Genomic DNA, 25569 nt, shown 5'->3' on the forward strand with positions numbered 1-25569 from the left:
GAAGGAGGAGGAGGAGAAGGAGGAGGAGGAGATGGAGGAGGAGAGACCTCGACCCAAAGACAAGAACAAAGTCATTCCTGGATGAAACTGCTTCTGCGTTCTGCCTTTTCGTCAGCAGCATGAGCAATACGTGCATGCCGCACCTAGCCGTTGGTTGCATCATTTATTTTGTCGTGATTAAGACGCTGACATAATGCTCACCCTCCTCTCCAAAGCTCCAACAATCCCCCACAAACTCAGAAAGGGGGAACGGTACCACGTACACAAACAATGGCTTATATTCATCAAATGATACCGTGGGATTTTTAACATCCTCCAGAGAATGCTAGCAGATGGGACAACCGGCTACACGTGCACCCGGAGGTTGGCGTGCTCCTTGATGCAACGCCCGTTGAAGAAGCACCGGAGTGGCAGTGACGAGACGACAAGAGGGCTCCAAGTACGTCACCACTGGCAAAACGGAGACCCCGGAGGCAGCACCAGACGCCATCACCCAACGAGTATCGACATTTAAATGTGAAAATACTCTTTCGACTTTGGAACGTGGAAATTGTTGAAACGAAGCGAAACGAAACTCTTTCGTCCATCGTGTTCCCCCACGTCCCCCACGGCAGCTCTCCGACGTGCTTCCCTCCCACAGTGCACCTCTCCTCCCACTCGTCGCGCTCTTCCCTCCCCCTCGCACTTCATCCCTCCCAACAGGACCTCGTGCGCTGCCGATCCAAGTGCGAGCGCCTTCCTACTCTCAGGACGTCCGAAGACCGAACCCCGAAATCCTGGGATCCTCGACCGTCGACCCGTCGCTCTCGGCGCATGGCCCCGGTACCTGCAGCATGCTGCCCCGCGGAGCCGGCGCCGCCGTGCGTTGCTTCCTCGCCGGCCTGCTCGTTGCTTGTTCGCAAGGTAAGGAGCGCCCAGCTCGCTTCGGACTCTTTAACAATGTCCAAGTTTTGTCTTTGTGCCTCTTGGAACGCGGACGTCGCTCGGTTTCTCTATTTCTGTCTGACATTCTCTTTGCCTTTTCCACTCTTTACCAGATCCTTGGAGATCGTAGCTGTAATTCGACGCTTTGGGGGAGGAGGGGTGGGGGCTTGGGGCAAGGGAAAAAAGGGGTCGCATTTCATCGACTTGGTTCTGCTCTGGGGAATGTAAAAACGAACGAGAGAGAGAAAGAGGTGGAAAAAAGAAGAAACGATATGTCAATAAAATGAAAGCAAGGCAGCACTTCAGGGCTTCAGTCTTGGACGAATTTGTCTCGAAAAGAATCTTCCGCTTTGGCATCACGGAGCAAAACACATGCATGTTGTCCCGAAGAGGCATGGACGTGCTCATGGGAAACCACGAAGAGGTCTTCGAAGCAGTTACACGTGTACCTAAGATGTTAGGCCAACACCTCTGGTGTACAATAAACTTCCTGGTCCCAAAACCAAAATGCATCTACACTTAAAAGCTCACCTGCGCTTTCTACCTGCACACACCACCTCACACTCCACCGCTGGTGATAAAATGCTTAGAGCGTCCGTCCGCTCTGTCTGGGAGGTCGGTGGTTCGAATCCCGTCCGAGTCATACTAAAGTCTATTAAAAGTGGAACTTGCTGCTTCCTTGGTTTATGCTCAACATTCGAATAGATAGAGCATAAACAAACAACACTGGGAAGGCAATGGCAAACCACCCAGTATTACCCGAGCCAGGAAACTGCTTCGGCATCAAGGACGCTTTTTAAAGAGTATGGTATGTCAAAAAAAGAAGTATATGCATATGTATATGCGTATGTGTATATATATATATATATATATGAATGTATACAGTCACGTGAAAAAGTAAGCACACCCCATGTAAAGTTTTGACTTTTTCAACATATTTCAACATACAGCTATTTGATCTTCATTTCAACAATATTGATAGATAAAGGTGATATAATATAACAAATATCATGAAACATTTACATTTTGTAGTCCATTGTATAATTTAAATAAACATAAATGCAAATTTCGCATGTGGAAAAAGTAAGTACACCCTTGGCTCCAATAGGTGGTATTGCCCCTTTGGCAGAAACAACCTCAAGTAGGCGTTTCTTATAACTGTCTGCCAGTCTCTGACATCGACTGGGAGAAATTTTTGCCCACTCCTCCATGCAGAATTCTTTCAGCTGTGCGATGTTTGAGGGGTTTCTTGCATGCACAGCTCGTTTCAAATCCCCCCACAACATCTCGATGGGATTTAGATCCGGGCTTTGACTTGGCCATTCCAGAACCCTCCATTTCTTTCTTTTCAGCCATTCCTTGGTGGATTTACAGGTATGTTTAGGGTCATTGTCATGTTGCAAGGTCCACCTTCGGTTGAGCTTCAACTTTCCGACAGATGGCCTCACATTATCCTCAAGCACCCTCTGGTACAATGAAGAATTCATAGTTAATTCTATGATGGTGAGCTGCCCAGGCCCTGATGCAGCAAAGCTGCCCCCAAACCATAATATTTCCACCACCATGCTTTACAGTTGGTATCAGGTTCTTATGGTCAAATGCTGCCTTTGGTTTTTGTCAAACATGTCTTCTGGTACTGTGGCCAAATAGCTCTGCCTTTGACCCATCTGTCCAGAGCACATTGTTCCAGAAGTGCTGGTCTTTGCCAAGGTGTTCATTGGCAAACTTTAGTCTTGCGCTGATGTTCTTTCTGGACAGCAAAGGTTTCCTCCTGGCACACCTCCCATGTAGAACAAATTTGTGCAGCCTCTTTCTAATGGTGGACTCGTGCATTTTGACATCAACAGCGGCAAGAGCTACCTGTAGGTGTCATGATGACATTCTGGGGTCTTAGAGACTTCTTTCAGCATCTTGCGGTCTCCTCTCGGGCTGAACTTGCTGAGGCGGCCTGGCCTGAGCAAGTTGGCAGTTGTTTGGAATCTTCTCCACTTGTAGATGATCTTCCGGACAGTCGAATGATTGATTTCAAATTGTTTGTAGATCTTTTTAAATCCCTTCCCAGACTCGTAGGCATCTATAACCTTCTTTTTGAAGGCCTCAGAGAGCTCTTTTGATCTAGACATGGTGACGCCGCACACTTCAACAAAAAGAACAAACCAAACTAAATGTCTGAGGTTTAAATACGACAGGTTCCTCCAAGATCCTCTCTAACGATGTTCTAATCATTTGCACCTGAGCTGGTGCACCTGATTCTAATTTTAGGTATTTGAAGTCGTGATAAATGTAGGGGTGTACTTACTTTTTCCACATACGAAATTTGCATTTATGTTTTAAAATTTAAATTATACAATGGACTACAAAATGTAAATGTTTCATGATATTTGTTATATTATATCACCTTTATCTATCAATATTGTTGAAATGAAGATCAAATAGATGTATGTTGAAATATGTTGAAAAAGTCAAAACTTTACATGGGGTATACTTACTTTTTCACGTGACTGTACATATACATACATATCCTGGTGCTGGCTTAAGGTCACAAGATCCTGTGCTCAAGCCCCTGTCAGCCGTTGAATTAACACCAGGTGAGTTGACTCAGCTTGTCATCCTTCCGAGGTCAGCAAAATGAGTACCAGCTTACTGGGATGAACGACTATCCTGCATCAGTGGCGACCCATCCAGGATTGTGTCCAATAGCCATTGAACTGCTTCAGTAACCCTATATGCATCTGAAGATGCAGTATGGAGTGGATATATATATATATATATGTCTAGCCTTGGTTTGAATGTGTATTGCCGGTGTTTCACAGGCAGGACGATTCATCAATGTGTATTCCGTCCCTCTGATGGACGTTAAACTTGGCGTTACAACTGCCAGCATCATTTGGCCATTGATATAGATGCTGTCCTTCACGAAGAGTAGGCGAGCTATCGCCAGCCCCATAAACAAATTCAAATTCCTGCCCCAACTACTACCGGGAAGGCAATGAGAGAGAAAATAGGCAAACCACCCAGTGTAACCCTCGCTAAGAATCTGCTTCGGCAGCACTGACGCTCTATAACAGCATATGGTACATCAGAATATACATTGTGTACTACTGTTGAGTGGCTTTTTCAGCAAATGCTCCATTTACATCATTTTACATCACATAGCATGTCATCAATGGTGTCTAATTGAAATTACCAATTAAACGCTTAGCTTTTATTGATGCATTTTATAGCGATGAATTTAAAAAACAGATTCAATTGATTGGTTGATCATTGGAAAAAACAAAACAAAAAGCAGACAAGAGAAGAGGAGATTTGAGAGAAACAAAGGGAGAGAGGACGGTACAATTAGAATCGCAATTATAATAACATGACTCCTTCCAGAGAAGCACACGCAATGAAATTAACCTTACGGAAGCTCAAATCGGCAACCATGATACCTCATCTCGTTATCTCATCACACCTGCTTGCAATTTTTTGTACCCCCATTGATCCTACCTTAGCTAACTCAGCCCTCAAACTTGCAGGTTGCTGTGTTTCCTTCCTCCCCTCTCTTCTCTTTTCCATTTTGTTAATTTTCTTGTTTTTCCTTCCTCCCCTCTCTTCTCTTTTCCATTTTGTTAATTTTCTTGTTAAATCAACCTGTTTCCCCATTGCCACATCGGTAGTGATTCCCAAAATGTATCAGAAAAAATATATATTTTTACTTTATGTTCCTTGTTCGTAAAACACATCAGGCCAACATAATTACCTCCACCACCAAAGGTGTATGGAGGTTATGTTTTCACCCCTGTTTTTTTGTTTGTCCGTTTGTCCGTTTGTGAACAAAATATATCAAAAAGTTGTTGACGGATTCGGACAAAATTTGGCAGAGATGTAGCGAATGTCACAAGAACGAAATGATTAGATTTTGGTGAAGATCAGGATTCGGATCCGGCTACTAGAATTTTAAAAGTGATTCTTCACCATTCGGAGATAGAACCAAAAACGATACATAGCAGGATGTCTCAAAACGTTGTGGACGGATTTGGACGAAACTCGGTGGACAGGTTGGGTGTCTGACAAGGACAAATAGATTCGGTTTTGGTGAAGATCTGAATATGGATTCGGATATGGGAATTATTTAATTTTTAAGTGATTCTTCACCATTGGGAGATGGGGCCAATTTAACGATACATAGCAGGATCTCTCAAAAAGTTAAGGATGGATTTGGACTAAACTTGTTGGACAGATTGTGTGTGTGACAAGGAAGAATCAATTCAATTTTGGTGAAGATCCGGATCCGGATCCAGCTAGAAGAATTTTATAAGTGATTCTTCACCATTGAGTGATATGGCCAACCAGGCGGAGGTACGCTCTTTACTGAGTACTGTTCTAGTTATTGTTGTTTTTAACATTTGTGGGTCATTTCTAGACAATGTCGAGGCTCATGGAAGAGCGAGGTGATTTAGGGTACAAAGGCAACTTGTACTGACAGTGGAGTCACAATTGGGCACACTGAGCAAGAGAATGATCAGACAGGAAAAGAGGAGAGAGAGAGGTGAGGAAGTGAAACAGCAACGTGTAAGTGAGTTGTTTTCGATAGAGCTAATGGGGGTAGAAATGATTGTGGGTTCGGGATGGTGGATGAAATGTGATGGTGGTGTCTGTCCAAAGGCTACCTCACGGCACCATGAGGGTCACACCGTGACGCTTCCCAGAATGACCCAGACAATACAAGACTTATGCGAAACAGGCTTTGACAGACGGATGGAAGGAAAATAGATGGAAATTTTGAAACCCAATCTGATCTTTCGGTACTCGTAACAAAACAAGTGCAAGGACTATGCCACCTTGCACATGAAAGTTAATGAGTTTTCAGCCTGTTTTGTCTTCATACTGCTGGCGAAGTGAAACGGAATTTATATGTTATTTACAGGGGGTTAATTGCATTTCTGAAACAAACAATTCTTCATTTTTACCATGGGATGCAGATTTATTGCATGAGACCAGAGAATAATCATTACTGGAACGTATGTGTTGTTGTCCTCATTTACAAGTCTGCAAAATCCTTTTAGGGACATCTAAATAATGAGACATGAGAGGAAAAAACATCTAAATTATTCAAACTCATTTTCACGCCTGGAATAGTCGTAATTATTATTAGCCAATCATGCCGCTTGTACCCCCTTTTGCTACCGGTCTTTATCTCTTCCTCTTTTTTTATCATTTTCCACTGTGAGTCCTTGTCGTCGAGCCGGCTCAAACGAAAACCACGAGTTGTGGAAACCCTCGGACGACCCCCTCGGTGGATCTTGGAGCAGCATGTGTGCATACATGCGTACTCGAAGCACGAAGGACCATTCAGTTGAGGAATAATGAATGAATGATCGTTTTAAGGCCATTTTTTCCTGCAAGAGCGGGGGTTAGCCTTGCGGGCCCCATGACAATCATGGTTCCCTGTTTGAGGCAATGTTGTTTTTATGGCCGGATGCCCTTCCTGAGGACTGAAGATCTGAGGTATAAAGGGTACTTTAATTGTAGTGCTATTAATAATCCAATGTGTTTGTGGGAATTGAATTTCACTCCTTGTTGACCGCTGGTGTTGGCTTAGCGGTTAGGGTGCCGGCTTGGGATCCTAGGATCCTGGGTGCGAATCCCGGTCGATCGCTGAATTAACGCCAGGGGGGTTGACTCAGCCTGTCGTCCTTCCGAGGTCGGCAAATTGAGTACCAGCTTGCTGGGATGAATGATCCCGGTGTGTACCCCGATTTAGAATAGGTACACCGTATCCCTGCGCATCGTAAGAGGCGACCAAGGGTTGGCGTCAGGAAGGGCATCCGGCCATAAAAACATTGCCTCAAACAGGGAACCATGATTGTCATGGGGCCCGCAAGGCTAACCCCCGCTCTAGCGGGGAAAATGGCCTTAAAACGATCATTCATTCATATTCATTCCCTGTAACTCAGGATTGTGTTCTCTGTCCCTTAAAAAAAAAAAGGAAGAGGTGTCAAAAATTAAAAAAAGATACGCTATACATGCCAAGTACTTTCTAGTTTTGGTTTAAATAGACGCAATCGGATTATGTATTTTTAAGTATCGTGCATTGGAAATTGACATAACGGGCAAGATGCCTGCAAGATGACGAAGGAAGAAAAGAAATGATAAATTACAGCAAATGTTTGCATGTAGTTGGCATGCATCAGCTGTGTTTTTTCGTTTGCGTTTCATGTGCATGTTTCCACACAGCAGGGTGCTTGGTTTGGCACCTGAGGTTTTTCCCTGGTCTCGTTGTCCCGTTCCGTGGAGGTTTATGATATAACTCAACACCGTCGTGTGTATTCGACAGAATCTGGCAGCAATTATACGTGTATTCTTATTTAAGTGTTTTGACAACGTGTCACGTTGTAATGACGGTTACTAACCATGCGCTGGGCACAATGAGGAAATGCTTTTGAAATGTGTTAAACTTTTGCTTTTAGATTATCCCTTTAATTCAATAATGTGTCAGGTCTGCTTGAGCACTCCTATTGAGGAAGAGGCTCTCTTTTTGGCACAGAGGGATTCTAGTGATTTTGTATCTTCAGAAACAGAACCATGCTCTTGATGGACGTCATTTGCAGAGACCGTGATGTTTGCTGTGAAACGAGAGGCAAGAAATCAAGGTCACTGAGGATCTGTGGCTTTTTTGAGCAAAAAATACAATTGACCTGGCCTTTTGTTTACACTGGATGGAATCAAAAGACTGTTGATTGAGACGGTATTTTTGAGCCGACAAAGAGCTAACGTTCAATGTCAGTTTCTCATTGCTTTCCACGTCCGTCAGCATACCATGATCAATGTGCCATTTGTTTCATCCACTGCTCCAACAGTCCACCGCAGATCGAAACTAGACCTCACGAGCAAGACTAGGTACCCCGCGCATGCTCGAAGCGAAAAGTGGGGTTAAGCAATTGGCACGCTTTCTCTGTCTGTCTGCAGACGTCAGTCTGTGATCGACGAATCTACTTAATTTCAATCGAACGTTATATTTTGAACACTAGAACACACATCGGAACATGAATCCGAACAGGAACCTGCAGGTTAGCATTGCTTTAGCTACGAATTTGGCAAATTGGACGGAATATTGTCCCGATCGCACATGCGCACAGAGTACGTCATTATTTGAGTCTTTCTGCTTGTCTGGTAGCCAAACAAAATTGAAAATTGTTCCAAACAGGAAGCTTATTGTTTTTAGCGACATTATAAAGGACACAAACAACATGCACGAATAACGAATTTAACGTGTTAAATATAAAGTGATGTAAAAGATGGTGCAGGTGCATTAACGGCGGTAAACTTCCGAAAAAAAGTTTTTTCCCCCCTACAGCATTTAAATCCTTTACTTCAATTGAATTATATACTTGAACACTGTAGAACACATATCACATTTTTGGCACTTTCAAAAACCTTATGTTAAGCAGTACTTGGATAAATTTTCATGCCAATTTGCGCCATCTCGACCAATCAAATTTGCCCTCACTCTCTCAGCGTTGGGAAATATTGAGACAGACAAAATCGCGGCACGTAGGAAATATCGATCGTGTCCGGAAACGCAAAGCAAGAATTAAAAACACCCCTCCCATGTCCCTTTTCTCAAGACTGTGTGGGGTAAGGTGTTTCATGAACTCTCTAATTTTTCATCTACCAGACTCAGTGATGTAATGGTTATAACATCTGCTCCATGTCTGGGAAGTATGTGGTTTGAACCCTGTCTGAGTCATAGCAAAGACTTAAAAATTTCTCTGTGCTGCCGCCTTGTTTGACTTGCCTTATGCTCAGCATTTACTGTACATAGATAGAGCATGGACAAAAAACCATAAGTAGCTAATAATAATGCAGGCTTGGATGGCCCTAATGTCCACATCCTTTGTCGTAATTCCATGTAAGGGAACTGATATTATAATTATTGTACAGTATATAATTAATTTTGTACATAACTGTTACAGGCATTCATCACTGTACTGCTCCCCATTCTCTTATTTGCTGCCATTTTGATTTTCAGCATATGCATTAAAGCAGGAAACACATCATTATGGGTATTGGGTACCATCTCTATAAAGACCTAATTGGGTTGAGCCATTCTGGTTACCCACTATATATATAAAGACCCAATTGGGTTGAGCCATTCCCCTTCTGAACCACTGACTGATGATGTGGGGAACCTTGGTTCAAATTCCATATACCATGTGTTTGTGTATGTCTACTAATGTTGTTGTACTTAGGACAATTGCACGGTAACTGATGTTACATTTTCAGTACCGCAGGATCAGAAAATGATTTGCAGAGCTGTCAAAAATTTATAAAAACTTTTGATATTTTGGTTGTTGGATATTTGGACCTAGCCCTACTCGGTGACAAAAATAATTGGTTAACACCTAATATTGTTTGCACAAGACAGTCAATTATATATTTGTTGGTAACTGATGTTACCTGAAAAAGACATGACAAAATCTCAGTATTGTTTTAATTCATATTTCCTCAAACGTGCACTTGGATCTCAAATTTTCAGTCAATTAAATGGAGGTCATGTAAGATAGAACACATGTATGCATATAAATATGAAATTTTATTTATAATTAGGAACAACATCCAATAAATACTTGCTAACTGTTGTTACGGTAACTGATGTTACAGTTTGTCCATACTGAAATCCCAGATTGAACATCAGCCCCGAGTTCTGTTTCTGATTGAATTTTAAAGTTGGATGAAACATTTTACCAATTGAATGTCAAAGAAAACTGGAACATTTTGAACTAGCTTAATAACTGGAGTTTATAGTCATAAAATGCAGATTTCCTGGTACACAAACATGTGTAGAGTGTGTCTTGTTCGACTCCCAAGGATGTGTCTATACATGTTCCACCATTCAAATTTGAAGTAAGCATAAAACAATTAATATGTGTTGACTAGAATATATCTGGATCTTGGTAAAATTGTAGAGGTGAGTTTTAGATGTGGGAATGATCTGTCGGACAGTTCAACTCACAAGCCCTAGGCCAATCGATATCAGGAACTTTATAATGCTCTCTAGCATTTTTTTAAATTTTTTTTGTATACAAGATCGAGGCTCGTGTAAAAGCTAACACTAATCACAAAAAGACAAACTGACACATTAAACATAAGATAAAGGGAGCGGGAGACAAGATGGGGAGAGAGAGGGAAGCACACAAGTACAACATTTGAGAGCAGGGACATCGAGAGGGCTGGGGAAAGAAGTCGGAATTTAAAAAAGCGGATCTGGGGTGAATTAACGGGGGTAGAAAAGATCAAGGTTTTGGATGGGGGAAGATAAGAGATGGTGGTGAACAGCTGTTTTAAAGACCTGGAGTGAGGAGTGGGATTGAAGGGAGTGAGGGAGTTTGTTCCAAAGGCGGGAGAAAAGAGGAATGATTAACTAGGATCTGGACAAACAGCACCATCAGTATCTTATCTTATCTCTTACACATCAGTATCTTATAATCTTATCTTATTACAGATACTTCTTAGTTCTGGCCCTGAATGTCTTTTATTTTGCCAGGTTACTGGTCACCATCATGCAGTCGTGGTCAAAAATATTGGCACCTTTGCACTTTTTCAAATAACTCACAGTTTTCTCTAAAAATAAGTTGAAATTGATGAAAGTATTTGGTCTCCACAATTCTTTATTTCACTGTTAATATGACAGAACCTTTATTTTGGAATCAGAACTTAATATATCCTTTTAAATCAGAAAATAAAAAGAAATGGCATTGACAAAATTATTGACACCCTAGACTTAATATTTGATAGCACAGCTAAGTTGGACAAAATAACTGCAGTCAAGTGCTTCCTATAGCGATGAATGAGCTTCCTACACCTCTCTACTGGCAGTTTGGCCCACTCTTCTTACATGCAAACTGCTCCAATTCTCCCAGATTTGAAGGGTGCCTTCTCCCAACTGCTGTTTTCAGATCTCCCCACATATGTTTAATGGGATTTAGATCCGGACTCATTGCTGGCCACTTCAGAACAGTACAGTGTTTTGTCTTGAACCATTCCTGGGTTATTTTTAAAGTGTGTTTGGGGTCATTGTCATGCTGCAAGACCTATGACCTTTGACGGAGACCCAACTTTCTGACACTGGGTTTAACATTGCGCTCCAAAATGCCTTTGTAATCCTGATTTAATGATGCCATGCACACATTCAAGGCACCCAGTGCCAATGGCAGCACAGCAACCCCAAAACATCACTGAACCTCCTCCATGTTTGACTGTAGGGATGGTGTTCTTTTCTTTGAAGGCTTCATTTTGTTTTCTGTAAACATAGAGATGATGTGCTTCACCAAAAAGCTCTAATTTGGTCTCATCTGAACACGGGACATTCTCCAGTGGGGTTCCCAAATATTGGCAAACTCCAGTAGAGCTTTCTTATGTCTCTCTCTCTGAGCAGTGGGGTCCTCCTGGGTCACCTACAAGAGAACCCCCTTTCAATGAGTTGTCGACGGGTGGTGCGAGTTGAAACTGTCGTACCTTGTGTCTGAAGGTCAGCTTGAATCTGTTTGGCAGTTTATGGAGGTGCTTTCTCCACCATTGGAACAGTCCTTCGTTGCACTCTTCGATCAAGTTTTCTCTTGCGGCCACATCCAGGGAGGTTGGCTACAGTGCCATGGGCCTTAAACGTCCTGATATCATTGCGTTCGGTAGACACAGGAACATCAACATGATCTATACCTCCCCCCCCCTCCACCCCCCAGCCCTCTCGATGTCCCTGCTCTCAAATGTTGTACTTGTTGGCGACAGGTGGTGCGAGTTGAAACTGTTGTACCTTGTGTCTGAAGGTCAGCTTGAATCTGTTTGGCAGTTGATCAAGGTGCTTTCTCCACCATTCGAACAATCCTTCGTTGCAATCTTCGATCAAGTTTTCTCTTGCGGCCACATCCAGGGAGGTTGGCTACAGTGCCATGGGCCTTAAACTTCCTGATAACATTGCGTACGGTGGACACAGGAACATCAACGTCTCTGGAGTTGGACTTGTAGCCTTGAGCTCGTCCATGCTTGGCTGCAAATCCACAAATTCTTAAAGGTGCCAATAATATTGTCTGGGCCATTTTAGGATTTCTGTGTGGAATAAGCTAATATTTAGTAACTTTTTCAGCTTTTTTTGTTTTGTTACACTGCAAACTAAAGATATACAAATGTGGATACCAAAATAGTTTTTAATTTCAACAATTTTCTGGAAGAAATGCTGTATTATTTGAAAAAAGTGCAAGGTTGCCAATATTTTTGGCTACGACTGCATTTAACAACACACCAGTCATTGTGTTGATCAGTTTTAGTTGGAAGTAATTCTTCTTTTGCATCTTTTGTCAAGGTGAATGGGATAGATTCTCCATCGATGACCACAAGTTTACCTAAAATGGACAATTTTCATGTTCTTTGATCTTCGTTCGTATGCAGCACAAGGCTGCGGGTAACATCATTGGTTGAGGGCACGGCCGTGCGGCTGAGTGAATGCCCTCTGCTGGTTAGCGCAACAATTTTTAATTTGTTCAGGGTTCCGGTGATAGCTCGCCTACTCTTCGCGAAGGACAACATGGGATTCTTTAAAACCACCAACGAATGCTGACAGGTGGGACGCCTATTTAACTTCAATCTGAGGGATGGCACACACATTGATGAATCACCCTGCATGTGAAACACAGGGATGTCCGTTTACAGCTGGGTCGGGATTCAAACACAGGCTAGACAGCATAGAGGCGACTATGTTCTTGATTGATGTCATATATAGGATCCGAGATAGTTTCTTGTCGGTTGCAACAACAACGACAACGTGCCAGAATTTTGATTAAAGGAAATATCCACAAAAAGTTATAAACTGAAGTCAAAATGAGTCTGTTATTCAGGCAAATGTGGATGGAGATGAAAATCACATCAAAAGAATATATACCTACTCTATTGGCATGGATGGTTGGGGCTAGAAATCAGCATCACATGGCTGGCATCACCTCCAGGAAGCAGGAAGTGTAACCGTAACAAGCTGCATTGTGGTTAATATAGATTGTAAAAGTGGCACCTAACCACCTATTGACAGTGGATGGTGCCACTGTAAGTGAGCTAGAATAAACTATCAAACAGATGGCCCAGAGATTGAAGCTATTTCCTTTTAAGATGTATGGGTAACTATGTTACCTCAATTGTATTTTAGTGACTGATATTACATGGTAACTGATGTTACGAAGTTCAGAGGCTTGCTGAGAAATTACAATAGGAATGTTTTGGAAAATATTGCTCAAATATGAATTGTTACAGGTGGTAGAAGGTAAATTATTGTCGGCTGATTTTAACTCTTTACCATTCTCCTGCTACATTATAAAACAAGGGTATGGTAACTGACATTACAAAACGTATGCAGTCTTCTTAAGGTTCAAATCCTGGCTGTAATTATTTTCACTACATGCTTTAAACTTTCATGGCAACAAATTTCAATTATATGAAAACAAATTCTTTCAAAACTAGAGAATCCATAGAACACCTTACCCCACACAGTCTTGAGAACCTATTAAAACTCTTGCTTTGCATTTACGAGCAAAATTTATATCCTATGAGCCGCCATTTTGTCTGAATCTCAATATTCCCCAACGCTGAGAGCACGAGTGGCAAAATTGATTGGTCGAGATGGCGTAAAATGGCGTAACATTTTGTCCAAGTACTGCTCAACGAAAAGTTTTTGGAAGTGTCAAGAGGCCAAATTTGTGTTATACATTGTTCAAGTATATAATTCAATTAAAATAAAAAGTTTTAAAGGCTTCAGAAAAAAATAATTGGGATTTTGCCGCCGTTGATCAGTGATGCACCGTATTTTACACCACCTTATTTAACACTTTGAATTAGTTATTCGTGCCTGTCAGTTTGTGTCCTTTATGACTTACTTAAAAACAGTAAGTTTCCTGATTGGATTGACTTTTAATTTTGTTTGACAGGTAGACAGAGCAAAACTATTACCTGTCTCTGTGTGCATGCGTGATGAGATTCTGTACTATTTGCCAAATTCAGAGCCAAAGTTCTGCTAAACTGTAGGTTTGTGGTCCGATTCATCTATTCATATTCCGATTCATGTTCTACAGCATTCAAATTATAAAATTAAATTGAAATGAGGTAGTTCCTCGATCATAAACTGACATCTGCAGACAGTCACAGACAGAGCAAACCAATTGCTTAACCCTGCCTTTCACTTCCTGCGTGCGGGGTAAGAAAATGAATCTGCATGCATATTTATTAGGCTTTTATAAACAGCGATGCAAGTCAAATTTTGACCACAAACATAATACCATATTCATATTGACAAGTGGTAGCTGGTATGATATGGTAGTAAAGACACAAGCTAACTGGTTAACATTCCAATTACTTTGAGTTTAATTAAGTAACCATTTTACAATACACTTTGAAAAGTTTGCCTGCAATATGCCTTTCTCTTTCAGGGCTTTCTTCTCTGCTTTTGTCCAATCTTTCGCTTTACTTTTGGTCCAACATCCATGTCTTTCTCAAGACAAGAGTTATATGTTACTAGCTGAGGTACCCGGCTTCGCCCGGGTTGAATAAGAATAAGACAAATATATGATGAAAAGAACATGTATATTTTAGAGCAATATCACAGTACATTGCCTACATGACGTTTTGTCAATTTTCAATTTCTCAAAACCTCTTGGTATACATTTCTGGTTAACTTTGGGGTTTCCTGGGAAGGGATTCCTGCGACAGAGTTGTTATCGCTGTGACAGATAAACCTGCGTGACAGGTTTTGCGGTTGATTCCGAAGAGAATCATTAGAGTGCCGTTACGTCTCGAGAACGGACCGTTGGCCGTTTTGTCTCGCGCCTGATTTTGCATCGCTCCAGGTTCTTCACCTGGCTTCAACCATTTTCACAACCATCCAGACGTTAATCTGGTGTGTGTGTGTAACGTGGATTTTGAGTGGGAATTTGCGGTTCGTCGATTGGGAGCCGTTGAATGTCCATACCAGAAGGTGTGATTTCCCAGCCGCCTCTTGAGGACACCTTTGCCTATCTTTGGCAGTGTGACTGTCAACCGAGCGGGATTCTGGTCTCGATACAACATCGTTCTGACGATTGCTTCAACATCACCCGTCCCACAATACCCGACCTGTCCCACAGTACCCGAGCCGTCCCACAGTACCCGACCCATCCCACAGTACCCGACCCGTCCCACAGTACCCGACCTGTCCCACAGTACCCGAGCCGTCCCACAACACCCGGCCCGTCCCACAACGATTGAAATGGCAGACTTTGCAGTACCGAGTCAGCTCTGACTGGAGCTAAAAAGCTTTGGACTCTCACAATCGGCAATGCCAGAGGAGCCCAGGGCCTGGAAGCAGGATGAGGGGAGGTCGGAGGGTACGTTAGTCATTACCGTGTCTGGGAGAGAAGGACTTGCACGGATATGGGTTTGGGAGATTGTGGCTTGGGTCAGATTCCCAGAAGGAATTCGTAGCAATGCCGTTAACCACGATGCCGTTAACCACGATGCCGTTAACCACGATGCCGTTAACCACGATGTCGTTAACCACGATGCCGTTAACCACGATGCCGTTAACCACGATGCCGTCCATGGGCATTTCCACTGTGAACACCAACGTGCATTTCCTGGGTTTCACCTGCGCTCCTGCAGCGCCGCACTCTTCCGCATTTGGGGAAGGTCGAGATTAAATCGACCGTCGTTGGTTAACCAAAAAAATATTTCCAACAGTTGAAATAATTATTGTTTCCAACAGTTGGAATTTAATGAAATTTGAATTCGAATAAAAACTCAACTAAAAAAAAAACCGTTTATTCGTTCTTGGCGCGAAAAAATGGCGCGCATTTTGTCATTATGTGCGACTTTACGTCACTCCTACGGACATGAAAACATTTGTTTTCCTTAAAAATATATTTAAAATAAATAAAATAGTACATAAATTAACAATAAAAGAAGCAAAAATACAATTTAAAATACAATAAAAAGCACATTAAAAATATATAAATATGTACGTACAGTATACTGTACGTACGCGCAACCGCTGCTTCGCATTCACAACAGAGGCGACGTACAGTATTCCTTTACTGTGTCTGTGTTAGCCATGGGTCCGAAGAAGGATAATGCTAGTGTTTCCAAGCGTAATGTGGTTACGATGGACGATAAGTTAAATCTGATTAAAAGGTATGGAAAAGGTGGAAAAGTGTTGGTGATAGCGCATAGACCTTATCGCAAATCGGAACCGCAATGCATCATGGGATCGGAAAGGGGCAATAGCGCCGCCACAAACTACACCACGGAATTGCAGCTGGCCCGGTTTTTTAAACCATTGATATTAAAATAAAAAGTCGCCTATAACCACCAGGATTTTATGCTGATTCCGAATCTGTGTCTAAAACTTTTCTCCGATGTGTAGTTCTTGAGTTATAAGCGGACATCAAGACAGACATCCTCCTTTATATATAGAGATATAATATGTTATATGTGTATAAGATGTTGGGAAACATCATTTATTCATTTTTAACTCAACTGGACTATGTCCAGCTGAGTTTTTGTCGACACCCAGTGTCCGTCGTCCATCGTCCGTCGTCCGTCTGTCGTCTGTCTGTCTGTCGTCTGTAAACAATTCGACGTCTACGCTCTAAAAGTCACAAATATTGATGAAATTTGATGAAACTTGTTATGCAGCATCTTTAAGACATAAACTAGTTTGGGATTGCATTTGGGCGTTGCATGCCCAAAAATGGGCGTGGCAGGGCGGCCATATTGAAAAATCAATTTTTGTCATATATTTTTAGCACATATAAACTATATAGTTTGTGGTTCTATTATGCATATTCTAACCATATTGATATAGACCAGTTGAGTTCAGGTTCCCTGGAACCTCTCTAGTTGACCATGCAATGATATTGGATTTGCTGGAAAGTTTGGTTCGTCTCTGCTATTGGGCTTTATGGGTTGGAAGTACCCTGTTCACATTGGTTAAGGTGGTCTACACTTGTATAGTATTAGGTTAATTTTTTGGAACAACTGAAATAGTTCAAATTTTATGTTTTCAAGACAAATATGTCCAACAGTTAAAAAAAAAAAAAAAAAAATCATCATCATTTCTGATGCAGCCTGCGGCTTCTGGATGCATCACCGCCTGGTGCACAGCTGTTCCACTGATGCAGTTCCGAATTTGGAATTTGGCCGGGATGCCGGTCATGACTCTTCATGAAGGGCACCATGGGATCTTTATCATCCACCAAGCAATGCTGGGAGACGGGATACCCAGTTTAATATCGATCTGCACACACTTTGATTCCTCATCCTGCCTGCGAAACACCAGTGTGACAGTTTCTCTCCAAGTCGAGATTCAAACCCAAGCTAGAGAGCTCAGATTCAAGTGTGCGCGCCTCTAGGCCATCTTGTCAACCCAAAATAAAACGATGAATATTCTGCTTGTGGTTAGTGATGTCATCAATGGACGTGATTATTGAATTTAATTTCAATCCAAGAATGTTTGAGGCAGTTGATGAACAATAGTTGTACAATTAACATTCCTGTCAATACAACTTCATTCTTAACATTTTTGACTTTCTTTAACGCTTTCTTAACCATCTCTATGGAGTCGCAGAACCAGTTTTAAACACATTCAGGGTGGCTTGAAATTCGCCTTACCCCTCCCCAGTAAGCATTCATTCTTAAACAGTTTTGATATGCAGGTTTTAGTGTGCAATACCGTACTTACAATAATGAATCGGTCGTTGTTTGCGTAAGCACTCCATCATTCTGTGAGTCAGTGTTGCCGCATACCATGCAGGGGAAGGGAAGGAGTGAGGTGCGAGGGATTTAGCCGGGTTAAAGGGACTTACAGACCACTCTGTGTAAGGTTGATAAACAACTGCAATTAGCCCTTTGCAAATTCTATATTGTTGCAATTTCTAAATTTGTAATCTCCCTTTTTTATAGAATCTTCCCTTTTTTATTAAAATTAATTCCAGGACGCTATTACGTGTCATATCTCATTGCTCCTTTCACACTATTTTCTGGCTTTAAATATGTTAATTTGAATGTTTAGTAAACTTTCTGTTTGTCATCCAGAATATCTTATTTTCACTTTCTGACAAATGCCATGATGTCATATTCATTTGAAATATTGGTCGGCAGGATAGCTCATGGCTATATGCAAACTTGCGTTTGAGCTGTCTTGCCTGTGTTTAAGTCTTGGCCCAGCTCTAAACCGCTACCTTGGTGTTTGGTATGCAGGGATCTCCGTCTATGGGAGGGATGGCGTACCTATCTGTCAGCACTGTTCGTTGCTGGACAATAGAGCCCCCACAGTGTCGTCTATGAGCAGTAGGCGAGTTATCGCCAGCACCCTGAGCAAATCACAAATTCCTGCCCAAATCACCTTCAGTTGAACATCAGGCCTGCCCAGTTTGTTCTTGAAGGGCTCGGGTCAAAAACGTGCGCCAGCCGACTCCACAAGAACGTGGGAATAATTGGGACCTTATCAGAAATAGTAGTAGTAGTAGTAGTAATAGTAGTAGTAGTATTAGTAATAGTAATAGTAATAGTAGTAGTAGTAGTAGTAATAGTAGTAGTAGTAGTAGTAGTAGTAGTAGTACTAGTAGTAATAGTAGTAGTAATAATAGTAGTAGTAATAGTAGTAGTAGTAATGGTAATAGTAATAGTAGTAGTAGTAGTAGTAGTAGTAGTGCTTGTGTTGGAAAGGTTACAGAGATTTGCGTTCAGAGCTCATGCAAGCTCAGGCAAACATATGTTCCCAGTTTAATGTCGCTCAATTCCTCATCTCTGCAAGTCCATGGTTTGAACTACAGTAGACAAGGTAGAGCATTTTGAAGAGAAAGCACTACCAAGACAGATAAGGGGAAGGTAAAAGAACGCCAAAGAACACCAAAAAAAAAAGAACGCCAAAGAACACCAAAAAGAATGCCAAATAACACATTTATACAAATAAGAGCAAAGTATCTTGTGGGGAGACCGTACAAAGTGCATCATTTATAGTCCAGGTTTCCTTAAACTTTTGAACAGTGTTACTATATTCTGCCGCCTTGTACTCCGAAATAATGCGTGAGCGTATTAAGCCCTTCAGACATACAGAACTGTGTTCCACTACATTAGTAGTAGTAGTAATAGTAGTAGTAGTAGTAATAGTAGTAGTAATAGTAATAGTAGTAATAGCAGTAGTAATAGTAGTAGTAATAGTAGTAGTAGTAGTAGTAGTAGTAATAGTAATAGTAGTAGTAGTAGTAGTAGTAGTAGTAATAGTAGTAGTAGTAGTAGTAGTAGTAGTAATAGTAGTAGTAGTAATAGTAATAGTAGTAATAGTAGTAGTAGTAGTAATAGTAGTAGTAGTAATAGTAGTAGTAGTAATAGTAGTAGTAGTAATAGTAATAGTAGTTGTAATAGTAGTAGTAGTAGTAGTAGTAGTAGTAATAGTAGTAGTAGTAGTAGTAATAGTAGTAGTAATAGTAGTAGTAGTAGTAGTAGTAGTAGTAGTAGTAATAGTAGTAGTAGTAGTAATAGTAGTAGTAGTAGTAATAGTAGTAGTAGTAGTAATAGTAGTAGTAGTAGTAGTAATAGTAGTGGTAGTAGTGGTAGTAGTAGTAGTAGTAGTAGTAGTGGTAGTAGTAGTAGTAGTGGTATGCATTAATCTTATAACCCTATTTGTGAACGTCTGTTTGTTCGTTCGTGCCTCATGGACAGCCTAAGAAAGTGACTTAGAGAGGGAAGGCTAACAGAAAACATGGGCGCATCAGATTTAAACTAGGGGCGTGCCCAAGGGGCGTGGCTTCCTCTGACTCACTACACACACGTGACTATTTTCTGAGCAACGCCGGGTAACTCTGCTAGTTTGAAATATAAACACTCAAGTCCACAGGAGTGATGACCATTCACTTAGCGTTGCATCATGGTCTTTGAAATCTATAATGTAACATCCAGTTTTCTGTGTGTTGTTCTTTTTTAATGTACTCTTTAACCTCCCTTCTCTCCTGTACTCCATTCTTTTTCAGTCTTGTTTTTTCCATTTACCCCCTTCGCAGCTTATATAATCTGTAGAAGGCTCCTTAAGCTATGATCACAAGTTTGCACTTGCAAGTGACGATGGTTTTCTGATGACACAAGTTCCCAGAGTTGTAACCATGCATAACCCATATCTGGAACATTATTGCATGTTGTAAACAACATTTTTGGATTACACGATGTTCAATAAGACTACCAATGCATTATTTGCATCAGCTGCGCTGCAACAAGTGATTGACGCCTTGCTCCCAGAGACCTTCAAGACTGTACGTTAATTAGCTCGGCAAGGCATGCTTGTGTGGGTACCCTTAATTTATATCATACATTGTGTCTGGCAGGATGGTTCAGAGGTAGCACACCACTTTTGAGGTGTCAAATCTGCCTTCAATTCTCAATAAACTGTTGGATTGGGGATGCAAAGTGTGTCGTCCCTCGGATGAACGTTTATCTGGGTGTCCTGCCAGCTTGCTTGCATTGGTGGATGTTAAAGACCTCACAGTGTCTTTTATGTAGAGTAGGTGAGTTAACACTGGCATGGTGAACAAATGACAAATTCCTGACAAAATCACAATCAGTAAAATATCAGGCCTGCCCATGGCGTTCGTGAAAGACTTGGTGCAAAAATATTCCCTGGTCGACCCTACTAGAAGGTCGGACTTATTGGGAGTAGTATTTTAAATCAGAAGCTTTTAAAGTAGTAGTAGTATCAGACGCTTTAGGAAAGTGCAATTTTGATGTGCTGTATTTGTCATTTAGTTACTTATATCCAGCTATGCTGTCAACTTGAAAACTAAATTAATAATTCCCTCACCTGCGGGTGATCATTCTCTCATGTGCGAGTGATACAAGAAGTTTATACAGTACAATGACATTTTGTTGAAAGTTTTTGGTTGCATAAATAAGGCCTTTAAATCCTCTGAAGCTTTTCTTCCAAATTCGGCCTCTTCTAGTTTAAAGTTTTGTTTACTTAACGAGTGCCGACTTTGGAAGGTTGCTGCCTACAGTGAGAATGGCAGTTTGAGTTCATGATTGCTCGGGAATTATTTTTAGTTTTACGTAAGTCTGAAATGCAAGTCAGACTTTGATGGGTGCGGCATGCCAGGATCATGCATTTGTCATTCTTGCACATGGCTGGGTTGTACAAAACCTTTTTTTATTCTTCTTTTCTACATCTGAAAAGCATATGGACATTTATAATAAAAAACAGATGGGAAAAGGTGACGAGATATTTCTGTGGTCACGATTTATTGAGACAGAATGAGCTTGCTGGTACGAAGGCTGCAAGATGGAGAAAAAATGCCATTGAAGAATGGAAACCAATAGCTGGAGTTTGATAAGAAGGCCTTTATTGCCCACGATCTTAAAATATATGAAGGACAGTGCTATGATCACACGATGGCTTCGTACAATCCTACATATTACATTTAAGCAAAATGCTACAATTTTTGCTCTTTTTGTTTTTGCAATTTTTGCTGCAATATTCAATGCTCGACTAATCTAGACTAGATTCAACATTCAATACTCGAGTAATCTAGACTAGATTTAATATTCAGTACTCAATTAATCATCTAGACTAGATTCAATACTCGGGTAATTCAGACTAGATTCAATATTCAATACTCGATTAATGTGGACTAGATTCGATATTCAATACTCGAGTAATCTCGACGAGATTCAATATTCAATACTCGAGTAATCTAGACTAGATTTAATATTCAATACTCAATTCATCATCTAGACTAGATTCAATATTCAATACTCGATTAATGTGGACTAGATTCGATATTCAATACTCGAGTAATCTCGACGAGATTCAATATTCAATACTCGATTAATGTGGACTGGATTCGATATTCAATACTCGAGTAATCTCGACTAGATTCAATATTCAATACTCGAGTAATCTCGACGAGATTCAATATTCAATACTCGAGTAATCTAGATTAGATTTAATATTCAATACTCAATTCATCATCGAGACTAGATTCAATACTCGGGTAATTCAGACTAGATTCAATATTCAATACTCGATTAATGTGGACTGGATTCGATATTCAATACTCGAGTAATCTAGACTAGATTCAATATTCAATACTCGAGTAATCTAGACTAGATTTAATATTCAATACTCGAGTCATCACCTAGACTAGATTCAATATTCGAACAATCTAGAATAGATTTAATATTCAATACTCGAGTCATCACCTAGACTAGATTCAATATTCGAACAATCTAGAATAGATTCAATATTCAATACTCGAGTAATCTAGACTAGATTCAATATTCAATGCTCGATTAATGTAGACTAGATTCAATATTCGAACAATCTAGAATAGATTTAATATTCAATACTCGAGTCATCACCTAGACTAGATTCAATATTCGAACAATCTAGAATAGATTTAATATTCAATACTCGAGTAATTTAGACTAGATTCAATATTCAATGCTCGATTAATGTAGACTAGATTCAATATTCAATACTCGAGTAATCTAGACGAGATTCAATATTCAATACTCGAGTCATCACCTAGACGAGATTCAATACTCGAGTAATTCAGACTAGATTCAATATTCAATACTCAATTAATGTAGACTAGATTCAATATTCAATACTCGAGTAATCTAGACGAGATTCAACATTCAATACTCGAGTAATCCAGACTAGATTTAATATTCAATACTCAATTCATCACCTAGACTAGATTCAATACTCGAGTAACTTAGACTAGATTCAATATTCAATACTCGAGTAATCTAGACTAGATTTAATATTCAATACTCGAGTCATCACCTAGACTAGATTCAATACTCGAGTAATTTAGACTAGATTCAATATTCAATGCTCGATTAATGTGGACTAGATTCGGTATTCAATACTCGAGTAATCTAGACTAGATTCAATATTAAATACTCGAGTAATCTAGACTAGATTTAATATTCAATACTCGAGTCATCACCTCGACTAGATTCAATACTCGAGTAATTTAGACTAGATTCAATATTCAATGCTCGATTAATGTGGACTAGATTCGGTATTCAATACTCGAGTAATCTAGACTAGATTCAATATTAAATACTCGAGTAATCTAGACTAGATTTAACATTCAATACTCGAGTCATCATCTCGACCACATTCAATACTCGAGTAATTTAGACTAGATTCAATATTAAATACTCGAGTAATCCAGACTAGATTAGATATTCAATACTCGAGCAATCCAGACTAGATTCAATATACAATACTCGATTAATCTAGACGAGATTCAATAATCAATACTCGAGTAATCTCGCCTAGATTCAATACTCGAGTTATCTCGACTCGATCCAATATATTCAATACTCGATTAATCTCGACTAGATTCAATACTCAAGTAATCTAGACTATATTTAATAATCAATATTCGAGTAATTGGTTCACGAGTTATCAAGTGACCACTCTATTTGTCATGTGTGTGCGTCTGTCTGTGTGTCTGTGTGTCTGTCTGTCCGCAGCATAACTACCCAATGATATCATCCGATCTTGATGAAACTTGGGTGGGAGGTTGATATCATGATCAAGTTGTGTCCTGCCTGGAGTGGGCGTATTGCGCCCATTGTGGGCGGAGCCACGCCCGAAAAAGATGTCTTTTTAGGCTTTAGTGGGTAATCAAGTTCAAGCGACATCTTCTCCGAGGGGTTTGGTGGAATCTGACAGGGGTTTCGATATTTGGTTAGGCGAATGTCATGTGTCTAGCCCCACGGAGCTCGATTTTTCATTATTTATTTTTTCATTTTTTTCATTTTTTTTTTAAATTTATTTATTTATTTATTTTTCATTTCATTTTTCACCGAATTTTCGGTATTGTGTAGCTAACTAACCTCATAACTGATTATACCTTATTTTCTATCTCATTTCAAGGTTTGTAACCTTTGTTTTGACATTTCCGGGCCGAGCCTGTCCGGGCCTGTTTCGGTTATAGTCCGTCCTTTGTCATTGAATACCGCTCGCTCGTGAACCATCGTCGTCTCCTGACTTGTCTAGACTAGATTTAATATTCAATACTCAATTAAACTAGACTACATTCAATACTCGATTAATCTAGACTAGTTTCAATACTCGATTAATCGAGTCTAGATTCAATATTCAATACTCGAGTAATCTAGACGAGATTCAATATTCAATACTCGAGTAATCTAGACTAGATTTAATATTCAATACTCGAGTAATCTGGACTAGATTCAATATTCAATACTCGAGTAATCTAGACTAGATTCAATATTCAATACTCGATTAATCTAGCCCAGATTCAATATTCAATACTCGATTAATCTAGACTAGATTCAATATTCAATACTCGAGTAATCTAGACTAGATTCAATATTCAATACTCGATTAATCTAGACTAGATTCAATATTCAATACTCGAGTAATCTAGACTAGATTCAATATTCAATACTCGATTAATCTAGACTAGATTCAATATTCAATACTCGAGTAATCTAGACTAGATTCAATATTCAATACTCGAGTAATCTAGACTAGATTCAATATTCAATACTCGATTAAGATTAATCTAGACTAGATTCAATATTCAATACTCGATTAAGATTAATCTAGACTAGATTCAATATTCAATACTCGAGTAATCTAGACTAGATTCAATATTCAATACTCGATTAAGATTAATCTAGACTAGATTCAATATTCAATACTCGAGTAATCTAGACTAGATTCAATATTCAATACTCGAGTAATCTAGACTAGATTCAATATTCAATACTCGATTAAGATTAATCTAGACTAGATTCAATATTCAATACTCGAGTAATCTAGACTAGATTCAATATTCAATACTCGAGTAATCTAGACTAGATTCAATATTCAATACTCGATTAAGATTAATCTAGACTAGATTCAATATTCAATACTCGATTAATCTAGACTAGATTCAATATTCAATACTCGAGTAATCTAGACTAGATTCAATATTCAATACTCGATTAAGATTAATCTAGACTAGATTCAATATTCAATACTCGAGTAATCTAGACTAGATTCAATATTCAATACTCGAGTAATCTAGACTAGATTCAATATTCAATACTCGATTAAGATTAATCTAGACTAGATTCAATATTCAATACTCGAGTAATCTAGACTAGATTCAATATTCAATACTCGAGTAATCTCGACTAGATTCAATATTCAATACTCGATTAAGATTAATCTAGACTAGATTCAATATTCAATACTCGATTAAGATTAATCTAGACTAGATTCAATATTCAATACTCGAGTAATCTCGACTAAATTCAATAGTTTTTAATTGAAAGAAATATTAGATTTTTTTATTGTCGACAAAGTCAAGGCTCATGGAAGAGCTAGAACATAGAATGGATCAGGATGTAACAGAACAAAAGTAACACAAGAGAGAGGGGGAAACACGAACAGCAGTATTGAGGGGCAAAATAGAGGGAGACTTGGACAAATAAAGGAATTGTGGAATAATTAGGGGTAGGGGAGGACACATGGGATGGACAAGATGGATACAGAATCAAACTCTCAGGAAGAAAAAACTGAAAATTTGGAAGGAAGAAGGCTTGAACATTGGCATGCCGAATGAGGGGTGG

At 39.9% G+C, this 25569-nt stretch overlaps 1 protein-coding gene across 1 annotated transcript in view; it reads left to right on the forward strand.

The window, feature by feature from the left end:
- Window positions 1-322: 322 nt before the first annotated feature.
- Window positions 323-25569, forward strand: part of LOC137431314 (neogenin) — a 343015-nt gene continuing 317768 nt past the window's right edge. Inside the window, exons 1-2 of the mRNA XM_078782693.1 lie at window positions 323-439; window positions 615-903. Coding sequence (XP_078638819.1) covers window positions 323-439; window positions 615-903 — 406 coding nt within the window. The remainder of the gene's footprint in view (window positions 440-614; window positions 904-25569) is intronic.

This window comes from Myxine glutinosa, chromosome 7, assembly GCF_964187855.1.
Source record: "Myxine glutinosa chromosome 7, kmMyxGlut1.1, whole genome shotgun sequence".
In the NCBI taxonomy this organism is placed as follows: domain Eukaryota; kingdom Metazoa; phylum Chordata; class Myxini; order Myxiniformes; family Myxinidae; genus Myxine; species Myxine glutinosa.